The sequence below is a fragment of the Priapulus caudatus genome, unplaced genomic scaffold, assembly GCF_000485595.1.
Source record: "Priapulus caudatus unplaced genomic scaffold, Priapulus_caudatus-5.0.1 Scaffold136, whole genome shotgun sequence".
Classification (NCBI taxonomy): domain Eukaryota; kingdom Metazoa; phylum Priapulida; class Priapulimorpha; order Priapulimorphida; family Priapulidae; genus Priapulus; species Priapulus caudatus.
In genome coordinates, this window is record NW_014577197.1 from 123,800 (window position 1) to 145,068 (window position 21,269).

Below are 21,269 nucleotides of genomic sequence, written 5' to 3' on the forward strand. Positions count from 1 at the left end.
AGCATTTGGATGGCATTTACAGGAAATTGTCAGCAATAATAGGTGAAAGAGAGTATAGAAACATTATGACTTTGGCAGCAAATAGATTTCCTATTTATTTAGCATTATATTTTATTGAAACGCTCCAAATGCCTGTACGTGCCTGTAGCCTGTAGGCTGTGGCGAGTGTGGGCCTGTCCACGCCGTATCATACCCGTGCCCGTGGCGTATGTATTGTACTATCATATGCCCGTTCACTCACTGTACTACCGAGTACTAGTATTTAGGTAAACAATTACCGTAATAGGCATTAACCAGTACGTTTCATCTAAACAATAGAAAGCTTAGGTCTTAGTGGGTATACTTCAACTATAAAAATCCATACATGTGTGTGTAATTTAAGCAATGTGATGTTTGTCGGCAAATTTAATCAGGACTTCGCACTTGAACAAACCGCCATGTCGATCTCGACGATCACACCTCTCTGCAGATACGATAATCCAGAAAAATACATTATCAATGTTTCTTATTTTACTTATTGAAATAAGTTTACATTAGACCGTTATTATGTTTTATGTAAAATTATTGCTTATGTAAATGTTATTGCAATTCCTGGTTCCACCCATTTGACATTGAAGTGTCACAAAGAAACTCTACGCGGAAGTAGGCAAACATGGAAGATGGCGTATGAGTCACCAGAAAATCAACAACCTGGTGCTCCATTTGAATGTCTCAGTGTAAGTTATCTATATTTTTTAAATGTTAGTGGCTTTTATAAATGCATATATATCTGCTATAAGCATCTGCGCGGCGATGAGCTAAAATACTAGTAGAAAGCGATGTGATAGTACTCTACTCATATGCGACTGGCAATGCCAATGTGAATGTTTGTTGCCAATGTTGTGCTCACACTGTGTAAGTGTGAATCGGGTGGGTGTTAGATACAATAATGTAACCCAAACACAGGATAGGTCACACCCTATCCTGTGTTTGGGTTAGATTATTGTATCTAGGTGGGTGTGTGTCCGTGCGTGCGTGCGTTCGCGTCGCTGGCACTGCTAATAGCAGTGCTATGTACGTGACTATGTCTGTATCTCGAGGCTCTCTCCACAGTATTGTATAGTGCAGTGGTTCTTAACCTTTTTCGAGTCATGGACCCCTTTGAGAAGCTGGTGAAAGCTACGGACCCCTTCCCAGAAAAACATGTTCATGTGCACATAAGCAGATAAACACAAAATTTTGCATACAATTGGGTTCACGGACCCCCTGAAGCCCATCCACGGGGTCCGTGTACCACAGGTTAAGATCCCATGGTATAGTGTATATATAACTGTCGTCATTGGTTATGACTGGTGGGCCAGGGACGCCCACCAAGCTGTGCGATACTAGACCAAACTAGGATTGAGCATGCGAGGCCCATGATGGCATGCCAACGTGTGTCCCCGCGAACATGCTAACCGAAGATTGAATTTTATGTTGGTTGTTGTGATTAATTAAGCAAAGGGAGTGTGGCTAAAAAAATCTCAAAATTAGTGGGTAATAATGTGTTCAAGTCCAATGTCACCCTATTTTGACATTTTCTGACCATCAGACTGCACTATTACATCTCAAATACACACGGCAGTTTTGTGTCACTCTTTACCTCTCTGTGTTTACTCAATTTGTGCCGTGTACAGAATATACTGACTACAACGCATTCACACGAGGTGGGAACAGATTGCTGCAGTTCTACCTGTACCACCAGTTGTACTACAATGGATACAATGCATACACAGAAATTGTGCTGATACAGACACATGGTTGGCATGGATACAGACGAGTATAACGTATGACCGAATGTGTACATGGGGATCGAAATAATACAGGCGGTTGAAACTACAAAAACAGATGGCTGTAATGTATACTCACTGCGTCATGAATAGAATTAATTATGTATAATATATATATATATATTTAATATATATTATATATATATACTTATATATATATATATAGAGAGAGAGAGAGAGAGAGAGAGAGAGAGAGATAGACAGATAGATACTACTCATACTATATAGATATGGATATATATAATGAATCGATAATCTATTTTATTCATGCTAGTCATGTGTGTCCATGTGATTCGAAGGGTTCTCGATATAAATACTGAACATTCACCAGGTAGCTTTCTGTCTTATCCAAACTACCCTTGAAACAAAGCAGGATATAAAAGTAGCTACTATCCAGCACTAGTAATCCTGGATTTGCTCACTCCTCTTGCAGCCCGTTGCTATTGCACAGTTCAGATAGTTCATGTGTGCCATGAGCTTAAATCTAAATTATAAATAGCCGTGCCCACATGAGTCAAATTTTAAATTTAGTGGGAAAGCTGAATGAACATTAAGAGTTCCAAACTGGCAGTCAAAGATCAAGGGCAGAGGACAACCACATTGCACATTGTCTTGCAATATTCCAAGTTACTTCACCTAGATGGGCATTTTATCCGAATTGGGGAAAGACAGCACAGTTGGACATTCCTTGGATCCCAAAAACCTTGGATCTCAGTACAGCAATTCATGGAAAAATCTGGTAGCCACATAAACCCATTACATCTGTCTGTTGCCTATATTATACATGCCCTTTTTCAATCCTGATTTAAATATTTATATATCAGTATTTTCTGTTGAATTTTTAGCTCATCTGACATAGTCAGATGCAGCTTGTAGAATCGCATGAGCGTGCGTCTGTCTTTCCGTGCGTTCGTTCGTCCGTCCGTGCGTCAACAGTTGGGCACAAATCTTAACCGCTTGACGTACGGTCACGATATTTGGGACGTCGGGGGGGGGTCGTCAAAACAAGTTGGGATGTCGAAGCTGGGGGGTCAAAGGTCAAAGGTCAAGAGGTAAAAGAAGGGGGAACATTCCCTCCTTAACTTAAGGTATAGGGAGGAAATGCAGAATTGCGGCACAAATCTAAACAGCTCGACCTAGGCTCGTGATGGTTGGTGTATAGCATCATCAGTGCTCGAAATAAGCGTTGTCCGGTTGTCCGAGACAACCAGAATTTGCGCCGGACAACCTAACCAATCTGAGACATTGTCCGGTGGACAACCAAGAAACCCTATCCCTAACCCTAACACTAACTCTAAACCGACTCGGCTATCTTATATATGCGTGGTACCCAATTAATCTATGGTGTATAACCTTTTGCTTTCAATATTTTGCATCATGAATGAACATCAATCCAACCAACTGCTGTATAGGCTAGGCTGGACAATAATGTTCAGTTCAACTTCAAATCGCGAGTGTTTTCTAGCTCATCAAGAAATCATAATCGAGAATTAAATATCGTGATAATATAAAAATATGAGTCCAGCTGCCTATTTCCAACACCTGTATATGTCAGTTTCGATTTAATTGAGATGGGAACTCAGTTTTGGAACCAGCAAGACCAGCAAGTTGCCCAATTTTCTGGAAGGAGGACCCCCATAGCCCGCCGCCTGTTTCACCCCCCCCCCTTGGAATCTAGACCCGCCACTGAGACCAATTACATATCCTTGGAAGCAGAGAAGCATGAACGAAAATGTCACCTTTTCGGCATGGAGCGCAGTAAAATATGAAGTTCATACACTATTTTGCGCAGCGTTCGGCTGTTTTGGCCCCCCTTGTTAAAAATCCTGGCTACGCCACTGTTTTGGGTATTTTCTGCTCATATTATTATGAGGATTGAAAATAGGAGATTTGGAGAATTTTTTGGGACAACGGAAATTGTTGCGGAACTCGTTTTGAGCTGGGGTTGTCGCGCAGGACAACACATCGTTGTTTCCTTTTCGAGCACTGATCATGCTAGGAAAAGCCATCACTGTAGCCGAAATTGGACGGTCAGAGGTCAAAGGTCAATGGGGCACAGGGGCAGAGTTTAGACATTTTTCGGAGGACGCATGGTCTGACGGAGCGATTGAAAAACTTTTTTTGAACTCAGGTCGGTGACCTAGCCTTTTATAGGCTTTAGTTGAGAAGCGACGCAAGACCAATGTACTTATCCGGCGAACATGCGAAGACGTAAGTGTCGCGATAACCTTTTGACCCTAAGAGGAGGTGTTAAACATGGATTTGTTGACTGTTAACAAAGGACTGAACTGCTTTTGCTATTAGAGCCCCCTCCCCCACCCTCTCCCTCCAGGTGAGTTACCAGACAGTCGGTCGGACCCGTACAACACTACGTACAATACCTACGTTCACACCTACACACGGTCTTGCTTTACCAGTCTGTATGTCGCTGCTGTGCAATGCTACATGTTATGCATTTACGCCCACACTCGGCCATGGGTTACTCGATAGTCGGCTATACCTGTACAAAGCTATCTGTTATGCAGACCTACATCAACGTATATAGCCATGGGTGGGCAGGAAGTTGGCTACAGCTGTAAAGAGTACATGGGCGTGTTAATTATACCAGTCCTAGTGTAGTGATTTTACTCCCCCCTCAATTATTATACCCAGTGAGGGTGCTGAAAATGGTGGGAAAAGCCCCAGACACCCTGTAAAGTGAGAGAGCTGGATGTAAATCCCTTGTAGATGTGTCTGTCATAGAGTGACAGAAACCATCTATCATTGTTCAGAACGTGCTATTCTATTTTAATATATGCATTTGTTAGGGAGGCTTTATTATTGAGAGTTAATTGGGTGCTTTGGGATAATTTTTTCCTGGGATATAAAGTATTAGCATGCACCTATTAGAGAGTGCTCTAATAATGTAGGAAAGGTAATTGGGAGTCAGGATAATTTTGAAATATGACCTCGTTTTTGAAGAGTATGTTATGGCATGTGAAAATTCGTTTGGCATTGCTTCAAAAATGCTATTCTGTATGTGTTATTCAGGGAAGGTATTTTTTATGAATTAGGATTTTGTTGGAATTCGATATATATATTGTAATCCCCCTATGGGCTTTGCAACATAATTATTCTTCTGCTTATGGGTGGGGGGGCTTATCTTCAAGGCATTCTTGCACATTTTTGCAGTCAATTTATTTTTATTGTGCCCAGTGTTTGTGTAATTTTTCGATTTTTCTCATGTTGTTTTAATCGCTTTTAACAAAAGAAATAACAACATAAGAACGTAGCATTACTGGCTTTTGTGATGCTGAACTCTGACGTTTCTGGTTGTTGCAAACAATCATCGTCTATCATTCATTAGGAAGGCAGAGCTTCGCAGCTGCAGCGAGTCGCTCCCGTTGCCGTGGCAACAGCATCCTCCTACTCAACCTGAGGAATGCAGAGTTAGTAACTCGGTACCGGTGCGCGCGCAGCGCATGCAGCACTGCCCACGTCTGCATATTTTGCTCTGCAGGGCATATTGCTGCGATCAGTGTTGTAGACGTGTTATGCGGTGGTGATCAATCAAGAGAGCTTCTCTTACGTGCTCTTTGTTGTTATAGGTATATACGTATGATAGATAGTCACATAGACAACAGGCACGCGGGAATTATTGGTGGTTATGTGGAATAGTGTACGGTGTGCTGCGGTTACTATATGAACGTGATGTGTGCGTTCGCACGGTCGTGAAGTCTAGTGTATGCATGCGAAAGGCTGTGCTGAGGCTATATGGTGATGGAATATCAGGCTGGGATAGAGGTATTTTATAAGGTGAGTCGTTTTCTATAAGCCTATAGGCTTCTTGTCAGGTTTGATACACGGAGTGAGTGCATGTACACTAGTTTTCTCTGTGGCGTTATCTACCAGGTGCGAATTTTTAGATTATCCTCTGCTGATTTAATCTTACCAGGAGTGCATAATGTAGAGACATGTTATCAGGAGAATATAATAGTAATAATAATAACAGTGAGAGTAATCTCTTATTCATGTACTCCTGATCTTATACTTGATTGCGATTGCAATATGCATCATTTATCATGTATATACATTGTCGTGTAGTTAGAACTTTAGAACTAAAAACTAGAACTTTAGAACTAGAAACTAGAACTTTAGAACCCCTAGAACTTGGGGATTGAAGAATTTCGTGCAAATATGTGTGTGGAGGTCATTCTGCAATTTATGTTTTTAAATTGCAATTTATGTGCATAGATATGCAGGCACGTGTTGATGTGGAGATGGAATATGCTAGGCATGCATAACATGCTTGATTAGCATGCACGTGTCATCATTTGCGGAGCACCATGGTGTTAATATATAATGTGTCAGCAAAGCATCGATTTTTCGTATTCATTTTTATCATTGAATTTAATTAACTTGATTTAAAAAAATTAGAATGGCATCAACTCATCAGTAAATTCTTCCAGCTAGAATGTACTGGCTAGAAACTTACCCTATATATATACATACACCCACCTGTTCAGGATACATTGGCAATTATTAGCTCATCTGACTAGTCAGATGCAGCTTGTACTATAGAATCACATGATTGTCCGTTCGGCCGTCCGTGCGTGCGTGCGTCAACAGTTGGGCACAAATCTTAACCGCTCGACGTACGGTCACGATATTCGGGACGTGGGGGGGATCGTAAAAAGGACTCGGGATGACAAATTTGGGGGGTCAAGGGTCAAAGGTCAAGATGTGTAAACGGAGGGGGAATATTTCCCCCTTAACTTAAAGGTATAGGAGGAAATACGGAATTGCGGCACAAATCTTATAACGGCTCGACCTATGCTCTTAATATTCGGTGTATAGTGTGATGGGCAGGAAACCCATCACCAGTGCGAAATTGGAGGTCACAGGTCAAAGGGCAGTGGGGGAAAGGTCAGATATCAGACATTTTCTTAGGACATGGCCTAATGGACAGAGTGAAAAACTTTTTTGTTTCAGCGCTTACCTACCTGTACCATTCTTATCACTTTATTGAAAGGACCATGAAATGTGCTTTCCAAATTCCACTGACGTGTGAAGAGTAATTAGTGTCTGATAACATTTTGACCCTCAAGAGGAGGGGTAAACATGGATTCCTGAACTGCCTCAATAATGTCACAGTGTTTTTATATTCATGGCACATCCATAATCTATAAAGCCAATAAGCCTGGATAGCCGAACGGTTACAGCACAGGTGTTACGACTCAAAGGTCCTTGGATCGAATCCCATCTGATTTTTTATTATTTACCTGTTTTCTGTATTTTTCTATCTTTATCCATTTAACTATTTTTTTCCAATTAACGCAAATATTTACATGATTTATTTACAACAATTTAATAACAACAAATAATTTTTACAACGATTAACTTTTCTTCTTTTTTTTGAATAGGGTTAGGGCTAGGATTAGGGTCACAATGCACCATAAAACAGGAGTTTCAGGCACGCCATTTGTATCAACTAATGGGATTTGGGAGGTATGCAGAATGCAGAAGGTTGCTGAAATGATACGCACGACTTAAATGTTACGTTTTATAACCGTAGCAACAGACCTCAGATGAGCTCAGACGCTCTGCGGCTCTTGTTAATGCTGTTACGGTTCAACCAATGTTAGTTTATTTTGAGTGCTAAGCCCTTTTCTTAATGATATTTACCTCCGCCCAACGGAGTTGGAGGGGAGGTTATGTTTTCGCTCTCGTGTGTTCGTGTGTAGTGTGTTAGTGTGTTCGCGCGATCGATATTAGCGCATCGAGTCAGCGAGCCAGCCAGCGCAGCGAGCCAGCGAGCGTGTACATGTCAGCGAGCAGCAGCAACGAGCGGCTGCTACGAGCGAGCGAGCACATTGGCGTATATCGTCGGTTATTCGTGTGTTCATGAGTCGTATGGTGTATGGCGTATGTCGCTGACAGAGGTATGCTCTCTCCGTGAGTGCACTCTGTCTAGTTATTGTGTGTGATACCAGCGAGTGCACTTGCCTGTGTTTATCCTGTGATGAAGAACGTATCACTTGATCTCCATATATGTTCCTACACGTCGTGGTAACTACGGGGATTGGAAAAAAATATGCACAAGTGCTATTGAAGTTTGAGTGCGAAAAAGTAGAAGTTGCTAACCGTGTTCATATTATAGTTAGCAATTTATATTTTTTTCCACTTTTTTGATAACAGTAATGGAGGTGTCATCAGAGGCGTGTGCATGCCAGGGTTTCTTATACATAAGAGGCACAGTGGCGCACCGCCGTTGTCAAATTTAACATCGCCGTTGTGAAAATGTTCCTGTATTTACCCGCCGTTGTCAAAATAGTGTCAACCCAAAAATAAATAGATCACCACGTGCTTCTGGCATATTTAGATTGCCATGTGCGTTTATTAGGTCATGTAACACGGGGTCTACACTTTTCCTACGGCACGCCTTTGAATCCATCATGCGCATTTTTCCCCCAAACTGGCCATTACCTCCTTTGTCTAAATTTCCCTCAGAAGAAACCCTGCATGCATGCATGTGCGAAATCACCTCACAAAATGCATTATCACTATTAGATGCTTTTGCAAATTGCTCTAATGAGATCCTCTGGCAAAAGAACATGTATCGCCTTGGACTAGACTCGCGTTGTAGCGATTCACGATGACGATGCATATATGCTGCAGAAAGCCAGTCACGGTGCCTGCACGTGGGGTTTTGAGCAGTTTTGATTATAGGTTATTGTATAATCGTATAATCGTATAACCATGAACGTAATAGAAACTACTGTAGTCGCCAAATAGTTGCTGTACACCGGATACTGACGACATACCTTAAGTTCAGGTTTGGAGTGTATCCGTTATATCTGCCTATACATACGCATGCACGCACACACACAATAATGTGTGAAGTATGTGTGGCTGTGTAAATACACTAGGTTTAAGACTCTGAAGACGCTTAGCTTTTTTTTAAATTCGTGATAATATTTCAATATCCACCATGAAGCCAGTCCAGGAGCAAGGTTCAAATGTGACGTGTGAAACTAATGCATATTGTGATTATATCAGGAGTGTCATCATATTGACTGTCTATATAGACAGTCGTGCTCATCTCGCATGCGGAAGGTCGGGGTTTTGAATCCCGACCGGGTCATACCAGACTTGAAAATGGTACACACTGCTTCTCTACTTTTCACTCAGCAAATAGAGATAGAGTGTGGAAAGTTAACTCGCAGTGCTACCGGTGGACTAACTCCCCCCCCCCCCCCCGCTGTAGTATTTACTGTGAAAGCAGAGCTACGTGGCCTCGGGTTAAAAGGAAACTGAGATAGGCACCGCTCTATGCTTCATATAGGCACGGCCGGGAATTTTTTTTTTATAACATATACCATAGATGCATATACACAGTCTATATTATGACACTCCTGATCATATCAGTATATATATCAATGATTAAAATTGTCTTCTGTGAATTAATTTGATATTGTAGTTATTGCACCAAATTGACTTAATTATTTTTGCAATCAGATATTAGGTCTAATAAACCAATAAAGTAAAGTATGTAATTGTTAATCTCATTAGAGGAATATGATGCTTATATACATGCATAAATAATGTTCTTCTGATATTACCTTGTACCTAGCAATTTACTTATTTATAACAATATAGATTTACAACGAAATATTTGTGTGTGCGTGCGTGCGTGCGCGCGCGCACGTGTGTGGTGTGTGTGTGTGTGTGTGCACGCGTGTGCGTGTGTGCGTGTGCGCGCGCATGTGTGTGTTATTTAAAACTGTCTAAATTGCACAGTACTTTAAAATGTTTGAATTACAAAAAATCACTTTGTTTCATGCTCGGCTTGGAATTTCGCTCCATCATAGACGTCTGCATTAGCTAAAACAATACCACTTTTCAGATTCCAATTGTGCTAAAAAAGGTACCTCTACAGAATTCCGATGGGACCACAACATTGAAATGCGGGTTTCGGATAGGAGGCGGCATCGACCAAGACTATAAGAAGAGTCCACATGGGTATAAAGATAATGTGCGTAAATTCAATTTGAGCAGAAAATTACATCCTAATGGAGTAATAGTTAATAATTTAGTATTTTAAGTTTTTTTTTTTTTAAGTATTTGAAAAAGATGCAGCTGCTCTGGACTATTAGGGATTTATGTCCCAGGGTTACAAAATATTCATCGTCCTAATTTTTGGAAGTGCATGACGTGCCTAGAAATGAAAACGAATGAGCTGTCAGAAGCCTTTTCATTGTGCGTCAGCATCTCCACTGCATGCATGATCCCTATGTGAGTGTTTGCGCTTTGCAGATGGATAATAATTCATTCAAGTTAAAATTCACACAGAGATGAAATACGGATCGCGCATCCCAGCAGCGCAAAGTTGCTATGATATCAGTTTGGGGATTTGATAGATTTCCCATGGCTTCCTAAACTTGTAAAGTTAACAGTTCAGCATGTCTAGCTTTCGAGACAGCATTTCAATGTGACAGAGCAATGTAGTACGTAGATAGCGTGCATGCATAGATAGACACGTGAATTCCCGTGAGAGTTTACTGTATGGAAGGTTGCAATTTTACATCAATCACCAGAGGTTTTTTGTCTGGTACGGTAGGGATTGTGGTAGGTAAGGTACTATAACTTATAAGGAATTATTCTATTACTAGTGTGGCTCTGCTATAGATTATGTGTGTGTATATATTTATATATACATATATATATATATCGGGAGTAGATAATAAGGAATACCTATTATCTACTCCTGATATATATACAGGGTTCTCCAAGAGCACTTATATATATAGCCTGGCGGCTTACAAGGCTATCGTCGAGCCCCACCATCCTATAATGCACCCGCTACTCTAAATATCATAGCCGCCATGCGAAATATCATAGCCCCCGGACCCCCCTAGCACGCAAACCGCCTTCGGCGATTTGCACCTATAGGACCGTAAAGGCAGCACCCGCCATGCTATAATGAAAAAGCTTGGAGAACCCTGATATATATATATATATATAATATAGTAATGCATCATTCTACTTTTTGACATCTATTTTCAATGCCACTTGTACTATTAAAATTTAATGGGCCGAGGCTCACTGTTACAAAAAGACATCGCTTGGGGTATGAGCAAAAGCATCACTAGTTGTTCGTCTTTCTTCATGATCTAAATTTTTCATAGAACTGTGGGAAGGCTTTTATTGCGACCAGGGGGTGTTTTTCTACGTGCATTAGCATAAGTAGTGTTTTCAGACGTTAACAGCAGATATTTAAATCTCGCTAAAATGAGTAAAGTAATTTAGGTAATGGAAAAACGAAAAAATGCTTTATAAATTCACATTGTAATGCTGCTTTTTCCACATTAATATTTAAAACAAATATATCAAGTAAATTAGCAGATTAATTTATGTTTAATTAATAATGAACCTGCCAAATTCCAAAATCTGTCTATCTGTAACTCTCTTCATCTATCAATTTATGACCCATCTATCTATCTACATAGTCATTCATCCATCGTTCCGTCCATCCATCCAAACATGCCCATTCACTCATTTTATGTTTGAGTCGATGCAAAAGCCCCTAAAGAGATGAGTGATATCCAGCTTGTCTAATAATTAATTAATGAATTTTAACTATTTGAGTAATATTCTAATCAACGTTTAATACGGATACAACCGTTAATATTTCTTCTGCAGGGCGTCTACGTCACGTACGTCCAAGAGGACAGCCCAGCGGCGGGGGCCGGTTTACAAACTCATGATAAAATATTGCAGGTACTTATCTAGAGTTAGTTCATTAGAATACTTACACGGTGAGCTTGTGAGATTAGCTTTTGTGGGTCGTTAGACGTCCCCGATAGTGTGCGATTGATTTTTCTCGGTTACTGCCGACAGACCCCGTCAGAATTTACGTATCGGGTAACTGAAACCTAAGTAGGTTTTGAGTCGGCTGTGAGCGTAATTGAAAAATGCTCCTCTCACATGCTGCTACATAGTATGAAAAATGTCACGATATAAAAGGGAATATAAATCAATAAAAAAGAGCCAAAATTCAACATTGCCTACGTCTGGTTTATCATCGTGCTGTTCAATCATTTTCGTCATGGGGCTACTATAATCTATGGTTATTTAATTTTAGGTGCTTGACTGTTAAACTGCAGAAACCATGGCAGTTATTTGTATTTAATTCTATAATGGGATTATATTGCTGTAAAAACTCACGGAGCAAATTAATTGCGTGATACATCGCTTGGGGCTAATTTGATTAGATTAATTACGTTACGTAACATTTGTATTATTATTCATAGGTCAAATGCACGCATGCACAGTGTGTCTGTATATGTGCATGTGCTTCTATACATATTTCAGGACACCATTTATACAATGTATTCTGCATGCTGTCCACCTTCATATATTCTGAAATATATACCACAGATTTGTCAATCTAATCTAGTGGCGTTGTATGCTCTTGCTCATTGAAATATATGATAGGGGACTGATATGTGGTTAACTAATTGAATATTCTTCCATGAATATTCATATTGTACAATGCTCATTGCAGTTTTGGTTCACGCGTTTGAACGTCATAAATGATTTTAGATATAACGGAAGTCTACTTACTATTATGGTATCAGATATGCAATGTGCACCGTGGGTTAACGCGGATGGAGAGTGGCTCGTATATAACTAGTGCGTGCCCGCCCCTTACACCCATGATGAAACCGTGGATGGTTGTACTGAATTTCATAGTCACGTGTTTAAAAAGTAGTTCACGTACTCCATTAGAAGCTGGTTCTTGGAACAATGTAACAACGGCGCTAAGCTAAACTTTGTGAGCGTAAAGTGTCTAGGCGTTAGATGCTGGTTTTTGGAACCAAGTAAAAACTGCATTGCGCTAAACCACGTAAGCGTAAAAGCATCTCTAGTCCTTAGGATTGTTAATGGCCTATTCCGTGTGTCCCACACGCGAACAAATGCATCTCTGAACACTGGAGGCTCATCTCAATTGAGCGCAGAGGGACTGTTCATGGCTTGACAAAAGATACAAACGAAAATTAGTCTAAAGGCAAGCACGTTCGTTCTAAAGTGTCACGCCGGTTTTAGTTGCACAGGGGGATTCACTAACGATTTTCCTATTCTAGGCTAAGGAGTGGATATGAGGCGATCCCGTTGCTTCCAAACCTAACCCATTACGTTCACGAAATGCGAGGTTGAATAAATAAAACAGGTGTTATGACATACCTAAGACGAATGAATTCTGCTAGTGCTAGCCAGTTTTACTGCATGATAATAAGTAACTATATATATATATATATATATATATATATATATAAAATGTTGCCAGGTTCTTGAATAGTGGCTCTCACAGGCTGTGAGTGGCTGTGAACCAAGCCACATTACTAATGATTAGTACCTCTTTGAGAGGTGGAGAGGCTTTCATAAGTCACTGGTGAGGAGATAAGCTTTCTCTGCCGCCTTAGCTACAGGTTGCACCTATTCTAGCACAGGCATAGCACTCGTTCAGCCTCCCATACCAGGATTACAGTAAATATATTCAAATAATTGAACACCGCATAGCATAACACAATGCAACATAACATCTATCGACTTTTGACGCGAATGGGCGTTTATCCATCGTCCAATCTCAGTCTAGCTCAAGTGCAGCCCACCGTTCAACATCAATGACAGCAACAGCAGCAACAACAACAACAACAACAACAATAAAAACAACAACAACCACAAACAGACAACATCAGTAGATAGGTATTGACGGTAATACAGATATACAGGTATAGATGGGTCGATGGCTCACAGGCACTTGGAACGTCTCAATAAAAAATGATAATGGTAAATAAACACGAAATGTATTTACTACCAAAGGCTTAACGTTTCTCTGCTCTCTTTCACCTATTATTGCCGATAACTTCCTGTAAATGTCGTTCAAATGCTCCACTGCAACACACGACTACACCGCACGCACACCGCTGTGCACAAACAACACATATAATATAGCAGGTAGGAAAGCGTGATGCCAAAATTCGCTCGACGCGCGCTTGATTTCACACGATTACAGACCAAATACTCAACCAATCTACTCCATCTTTGTTGCTTGAAGACCAGTGTTCACTTGTTCGAATTATAACAGTTTTGTTCTTACCTACTCCAGCCAGAGATGTCTCGTGAAATCATTCCCAAAATTCCTGAGTGTCTGTTTATACACGAGTAGGCCTAATGGCGGCGCATTGCATGCCGGGATGAGCTGCTGCCGGCCTCCGAGCTCCAGCTCGAGCCCCGCAACTCAAACTGGGCGGTGCGATGTAGCTATTGCGTCACACACACGACTATAGTGATTGGTCAAAAGATCGAGTAGCGCAGTTTGGGATTTTCGGATGACAAACAGGCACTCGCTCCCATTTACAAAACCGCGGAGTGGGAATTTTGAGAATTATTTCACGAGATGTCTCTGGCTGGAGTAGGTAAGAACAAAAGACAGAGTTATAATTCGAACAAGTGAACACTGGTCTTCAAATAGCAACAAAGATGGAGTAGATTGGTTGAGTATTTGTTCTGTAATCGTGGGAAATCAAGCGTGCGTCGAGCGAATTTTGGCATCGCGCTTTCCTACCTGCTATATTATATGTGTTGTTTGTGCACAGTTTCGTGCGTGCGGTGTAGTCGTGTGTTGCAGAGGAGCATTTAAACGGCATTTACAGGAAGTAATCGACAATAATAGGCGAAAGAGAGTAGAGAAACATTAAGACTGGTAGTAAATATATTTCGCGATTATTTACCATTATTATTTTTTATTGAGACGTTTCAGTTGCCTGTGGTATGGCTTTTCGATGCACGAGTTGGAGCCAACTCGGGTATACGACTGTACATGCAAATCTGACTTAACGAGAGAACAGATACCTCGATTAAATCTTTAATAGAACATAAAATTTAATTAATTTAAATAGCCCATGGATACTTCTCTAGCATATTCTTTAATTTTGTTTACGTATTTTTAGGTAAACGGTTATGACTTCACCATGGTCACGCATAAGAAGGCGGTGGAATACATTCAGAAGTTTGATATCCTAAACATGCTAGTAACGCGACCAGGAGTCCCACCACTACAGTAGCACCATCTGGCAGCAGACTTTTGTAACGTTTGGGCACTGACTAAAAATACCTATGTTATTTTTTGTCAGTGATTTGGGTAAACAAAGTTGTTGTGCATATTTACTTGAATATAGAAAAAGATTAGCAAGCGAAATTTATTGGCATGCACATTACTTGGTGTATATTGCATGTTCAAAGTTAAAATGTATTTTATAATTATTGAATATCTAACATTTTACTTAATGTAGCGAATCGATGTGGAAGTTGTGATCACTGTTTATAATCGTAATTTTGTTAGGTGTAAAATATTAATCGTACAGCTGATAGCTTGTGAGCCTGTAGCTGCCTTGTAGCTTGCTATAGCCATGCCAACAGATATAAGTGGCTGTACGGTATTGGAACCAAGCGCCTGGGTCTGTAAATGAAAGTGGACCAATTTGTTTTGTTACAGAGTATTTTTCTGTCCCCTGGATTTGATATATTGTTGTCATCAGTGTACGTTTATTACGTATCGGTGCACGGCTTTGCTGAATATCCACGCGTACGTGTTTTGCCCATTTTAGGTGGTCATGGTGCCTTGTGGAGGTTGTATCTTGTTTATATTATAGACACTTTCGAAAAAAAATCGAGGCAAAATCAAATGATAACTTTGGCAATTCACTGTGAGCTCAACCAGCAAGGCTCTGCTGCCCCTTTTCATAATAATATTAATTAATATGTACTTGTTTTTATATCAGGCCTAATGTTGTAGGCCTAAATCGCACGCGAATCGTTCTAAAAAAATAATGCTTACAAATATGGTATGCTTCAGTTTGTCAATGTATGACTCTGCAGTGAAATTTTCGATGGATTCTTGTAAATTGAGATTATTTATTTTGAGCAATCCGTGTTGTGCCCATGCCATGTAACCACGCACAGAGACAGCTAGAGCTGTGGCGACCAGACGATAAGCCATCTGTGCTGTGGCGGATGCAGAATCGAAATGCGAATCATTAGATTGTGATTTGGACTTTTATTGTCGATGTGCAGGTTTGTGTTGTGTGAACTCCCCCCCCCCCACGCCATGCTATGTTTAGTAAGTTGACTCCTTCACGCTAGGTCTGGTAACTCAACTCCCTTGTGTTATGCCTAGTCCAGGCCCGTAGCCAGAACTCCTTAACCCTAACCATATCAGATAGTTACCAGGGTACGTTCCGATATATCGAACCGTACCCAGTGTACCCTCCGATAGTACCCTGGGGTACATAGACCCTATGAGCTGTAGGCACAGTCAATAATGCACGAAGGGTCGTTGTCGTATAATGGCGTATAATATGTACCCGAGGTAACTATTTGATAAGGTTAGGGTGTTAGGGCTAGGGAGTAGGCGTAGGCGACATACTCGCCGACACCTCGGATACTACATATACGACAACGACCCCTTCAGCGTCACTGAATACATCAGCACGTTTTCTTCACTATCATTACTTATCATTATCATTACGCTACTCGCATTGTGATCTTTAGTGTTCCGGTATTCTGCCTTCGTTTTCTTCAGCTCCTCTCTGCATGCGTTGAGATTCCGATTATATACCAGTAACCATAGATATAGAATTTCAGATTCTGTATTTTATATCTATGATTACACTTCAAATCGGCTATTTTCAGCCAACGGAAACATGCATGATTATACACATTCCTACGTGTGCCTTCCAGTTCCAATGCATTCTGGATGCAACATGTTCTGCTTGCATCTATGACAAATACGACATACGCATATACGCGCTCCTATGACATTATTTGTCATAGGAAGATTCTTCCTATGACAAATATTGGCGAGTCAACTTCGTTCCGCTTTACAGCTGAAATTCACTGCTTGCGTTCATAATAGCGCTCCTAAACGCCTATGATGCGCACAACACATACAACTATATTTGTCATAGGAAGAATCTTCCTATGACAAATAATGTCGTAGGAGAGCGTATATGCGTATGTCGTATTTGTCATAGATGCTAGTAGAACATGTTGGTGGATAGAATCTTCTGACCAAATTATAACCATACTTATTACCTTGTCCGTCGTCGTCCCAGTTACTACTCCTATTTGCCAATATATGAATGAAGTTGTTAACGGTACACACTGGTGAGTTAAAAATCAAAAATTGTGCAGACAATTTCAAACTGGCACCACTGGCAGTTCCAACAAATCAGTAAAAATAAAAATAATGTTTAATAAATCTTATTGCACCACTAATAACTCTCCTATCTGCGGTAATAAACAACTCCTCACAAAAGCCTAACGTCGGCGCGAATGCTGACTCTCTGCACTACGCTGCGTTACTGCCCATACATAATCCTATGCACCTATAAGATTATCAGGATTACCTAGGTATTTATTAGCTCTTAGGATTATGTATGGGGAGTAACGCAGCGTAGTGCAGAGAGTCAGCATTCGCGCCGACGTTAGTCTTTTCTTTTGCAGTGAGGAGTTGTTTATTACCGCAGATAGGAGAGTTATTAGTGGTGCAATAAGATTGATTATACATTATTTTTATTTTTACTGATTTGTTGGAACTGCCAGTGACGCTCACTCATAGGGTCTATGTCCCCCAGGGTACTGCCGGAACGTACCCTGGGTACGGTCCGGTATACCGGAACGTACCCTGGTAACTATCTGATATGGTTAGGGTTTAAGGGTTAGGGTTAGGGAGTAGGCGTAAGCGACTCCCTAGACTCGTTTGTGGAGTAGGCGAGGTACGGTCCGGCATATTAGATAGTACCAGGGTACGTTCCGGCAGTACCCTGGGGGACATAGACCCTCTCAGCCCTAGAGCTGCTGAATACGGCCATACTGATGAAAGCTTTTCGCGTCGGTCCCTCACGCGATCGTAACTGCGACAGCCCTGCTGGCATTCTCTTTATCGGTGAATCGGGTCGATAGTAAGCTCTGTGTCGGCACTGTGGTGGCGAGCATGCGCTCAGCGCGAGTAGGAAATTGGCAGCGTATGGTCTGAGGGAGGATGAAGTTGGATCAGGCCTTTTTCTCAGCGTGCGATACACACGGAGATCAGGGTTGCCTTGCGTTGGAAGAAGCCGTGTAGTGGGTACGGCTGCCATGTTAGCTCGTAGCATTTTCTAGAATCGCGAACATTTGTACGTAGCTAGTCGCTAAGCGTCTGCGTGCAGCAGGGACATTTTTACGGAATCAAATTATTTTTTAGATTGGAATAATTGAAAGCTAATAATACCACCCTATCTCGTCTGTTTCGTCGTCCGTCTCGTTTGTGTGTGGTGAAATGATGATTGCGGTATCTTTTAAAATTGTGACAGTTGGGTTTCTCAATAATTAGTATGTACATCATTATGCAGATTATATTATGAGGCTGTATTATTATGTAATTATGATTATTAATCATTTTTAATTATAATAATGAATAATTATTAATAATTTGTGTGTACGTCATTATGCAGATTATATATATGAACAGGGTTATAATCGTAATTATTCAATTGTGATTTTAGGATTTACTTAAAACCTAGCATTGCCAAAACCGTGCAAGGTAAAAAATTTATTGACAAATGACCCATTATATTTAACTCAACATTCAAACTTGTATACAATCAAAGTGAAAATTACTTTTGCACGTACATATGGCTTCCTCATGAAAGTTCCACGAGACACAATGATGAAAATGGTGGGAGGTTTTGGTAACATGGTGTAATCACTGTCAACACAGTGACCATCTAGTTTATTGCGCCTCATTTTAGTGCTCATTCGCGAGCTGTGCATCAAACTTTTAATTAACATTTCCTCAGTAACGAATCCTCACCCACCTCAAAAAATCGGCGAGATAAGTAGTTCCGACATCATAACGTTGCTGTGCTGACATTGGAGCAATGGCATTGCTGCAGAGCAATGGCATTGCTGCAGAGCAATGGCATTGCTTGGAGCAATGGCATTGCAGTGCTGACATTGGAGCAATGGCACGAACCAAAACGTAATCTGACTAGGAACACACAGTGCCTGCTCCGCACGTCTGCTGCCGTTGTTGCTAGCGAACCGGCCGAAAGGGCTTTACATTTGCCGATTTGACATTCATCCAGCTGCTGAGATTATAATTGGCATAGCCACGCAGCCACGTTCGGTTTGTCGTTTCGCGGCATCGAGCGAGTTTTCGCCAGGGTAGTAGTATCGGGGATATCACATGTATTGACGTTGCAGTGAATTCCAAATATAATTACCATCAGTGAAAGACCGACCGTGGGGATATCGGGCTAGTTGTATAATGCGCATATAAAACTGGATACTGTGCGGCCTCTGCCAACGTGTATATAGCGTATCAATCAATCATGCAGACTTTTGCTTCGTCTGGAAAAGCAAAAACCTCGTCGAAATTCGCTCAAAAAGATGTGCCTCCCGCCATTCCACTAAATATCAAACTGGCTTCCTTGCAACATCTCCTTGCTCATTGCTATGTATTACCAACACATATAGAGTCACATGGGGGCCAGTCACAGAACCGTATGTCACATTATGCACCTGAAGGTATCTAGGGAATCCTAACCCATACACAATAACTCCATCTGGTCAATTTTCTGGGCCCCATTTTCATCTTGCTGTGCATCAGCGAGCAAGGTAATGCGCCTAATCTGCTGATGGGCGCAGGCGCAACGCGGGTGGCCGTGGTGCTTTCACAGTTGTTGCTTCGTCGACTAACACACAACTGCCACGAGGGATAACGACAGACGTGGTGGCTTTCAACGGATTTTCGTTTCCGAGACGATTCTTTATGGCGATGGTCAAGCGTGTTAGCGCTCAGACCGATTTTTCTCATTTCCTTTAGTCGGTCGCCCGTCTATAGATCATCAGGATGATACGATACGATACGATACGATACGATACGATAAATTGTAGGCATGCGTCCTCATGCAGTTGGTGGCAGCAGCTTAGACCCCCGTACCGACTGCAAAATTTGATTCTACATCAGACTAGTCCGGGCCAGACGCGCGCTAAGTCTTAACATGCAGCAAAATACCCAACCAGGCTAAGTTGGAATGGGTAGACTGTGCATGCTCAGTTCAGTGTGTTATACTTCACACAGCACACAGCAATGTGTGGATAATACATAACATGTAGGCCTACAGGGGTAGAAATTAACTTTTGAACAAGTGAGTTCAACGGAATCCCTAGCTACCCTCAAAAAGCGGGAGTCCGCAGAAGAATGGGGGAGTCCGCAGTGTGAAGTTGAAAACCAAAGGACATTTGCGGTGCACGTCTCCGCTTACAATATATATCCACTGGACCAAATAATAATTATAATATGAAATGTGCTCTATGTTCATATCATAAATCCAGTTGCCCAAGTATCATAATAAATTATGTAGGGTTAGAAATGGGCTTTTTCATCAAGCGGCTACTTGCTGCCCGAGAAAAAAACAAGCAGAAAACTTACTCACACAGGCAGAAACTTGAGAAAACCATAACAGTTCCACTCCCTCCCTTACCAACAGTACTGTCCTATTGATTCTCCATAAGGGACCTAGTTTGACCTCCCCCCCCCCCATGTGTTCATTCTAGATATAGTCAACCTAGCTCTAGTACTATAATCAACCATGCTGCACATCAAATGCACATGACATGCAACCCAAGTTTAACATCAAATGAAGTACGGACCGTAACATAGGGTCAATGAGATCAGAAAGAAAGCCCTGAACTGGCCATCGCTTGCAAAAAAAATTATCTGGAACTTGCGTGTTTTTAGTTTGGTTTATTATGAGTTTCTTGGCAGCAAGTATTTGTTGCCAACAATAACATTGAGAGCATTCAACAAACTGACCACTGTAGGCAACAAAACTGCTGCTTGGTGCGAAACATGATATTATCAGGAGTGTAAAATATAGAAATAATATATTATACACTCGATGACTCCTGATAGTGATATTATGTATCAAGTGTTGTAAACTAAAAACTCAGACTGTAGTATTGACAATTTGCGTGCGACAATTTGTAGTATTGACAATGCGGTGCACATGTTGAAATTTTAGTATTACATTGTAGTAACGCTGAGAGGGTCTATGTAGGGTATATGTAGGGTATATGTAGGGTATATGTAGGGTATATGTCCCCCAGGGTACTATCGGAACGTACCCTGGTACCATCTAATATGCCGGACCGTACCTCGCCTACTCCACTAACGAGTCTAGGGAGTCGCCTACGCCTACTCCTTAACCCTAACCATATCAGATAGTTACCAGGGTACGTTCCGATATATCGAACCGTACCCAGTGTACCCTCCGATAGTACCCTGGGGTACATAGACCCTACATATACCCTACATATACCCTACATATACCCTACATAGACCCTCTCAGCGTTACTACAATGTAATACTAA

General features: G+C 41.2%; 2 protein-coding genes across 6 annotated transcripts in view; one reads left to right on the forward strand and one right to left on the reverse strand.

The window, feature by feature from the left end:
• Positions 1–474, reverse strand: part of LOC106806001 (nucleoporin NDC1-like) — a 14,730-nt gene extending 14,256 nt beyond the window's left edge. For 2 of the 5 annotated variants that reach the window (XM_014807828.1, XM_014807823.1), the window contains exon 1: positions 279–474. The gene's annotated coding sequence lies outside the window, so the exon portion shown is untranslated. The remainder of the gene's footprint in view (positions 1–278) is intronic. The other 3 variants (XM_014807827.1, XM_014807826.1, XM_014807824.1) reach the window with 3 other exon arrangements.
• LOC106806002 (uncharacterized protein C45G9.7-like) overlaps positions 1–15,892 on the forward strand; it is a 25,614-nt gene extending 9,722 nt beyond the window's left edge. Inside the window, exons 3-6 of the mRNA XM_014807829.1 lie at positions 644–716; positions 9,694–9,822; positions 11,490–11,567; positions 14,804–15,892. Coding sequence (XP_014663315.1) covers positions 644–716; positions 9,694–9,822; positions 11,490–11,567; positions 14,804–14,917 — 394 coding nt within the window. The 3' untranslated portion in view covers positions 14,918–15,892. The remainder of the gene's footprint in view (positions 1–643; positions 717–9,693; positions 9,823–11,489; positions 11,568–14,803) is intronic.
• Positions 15,893–21,269: the final 5,377 nt, after the last annotated feature.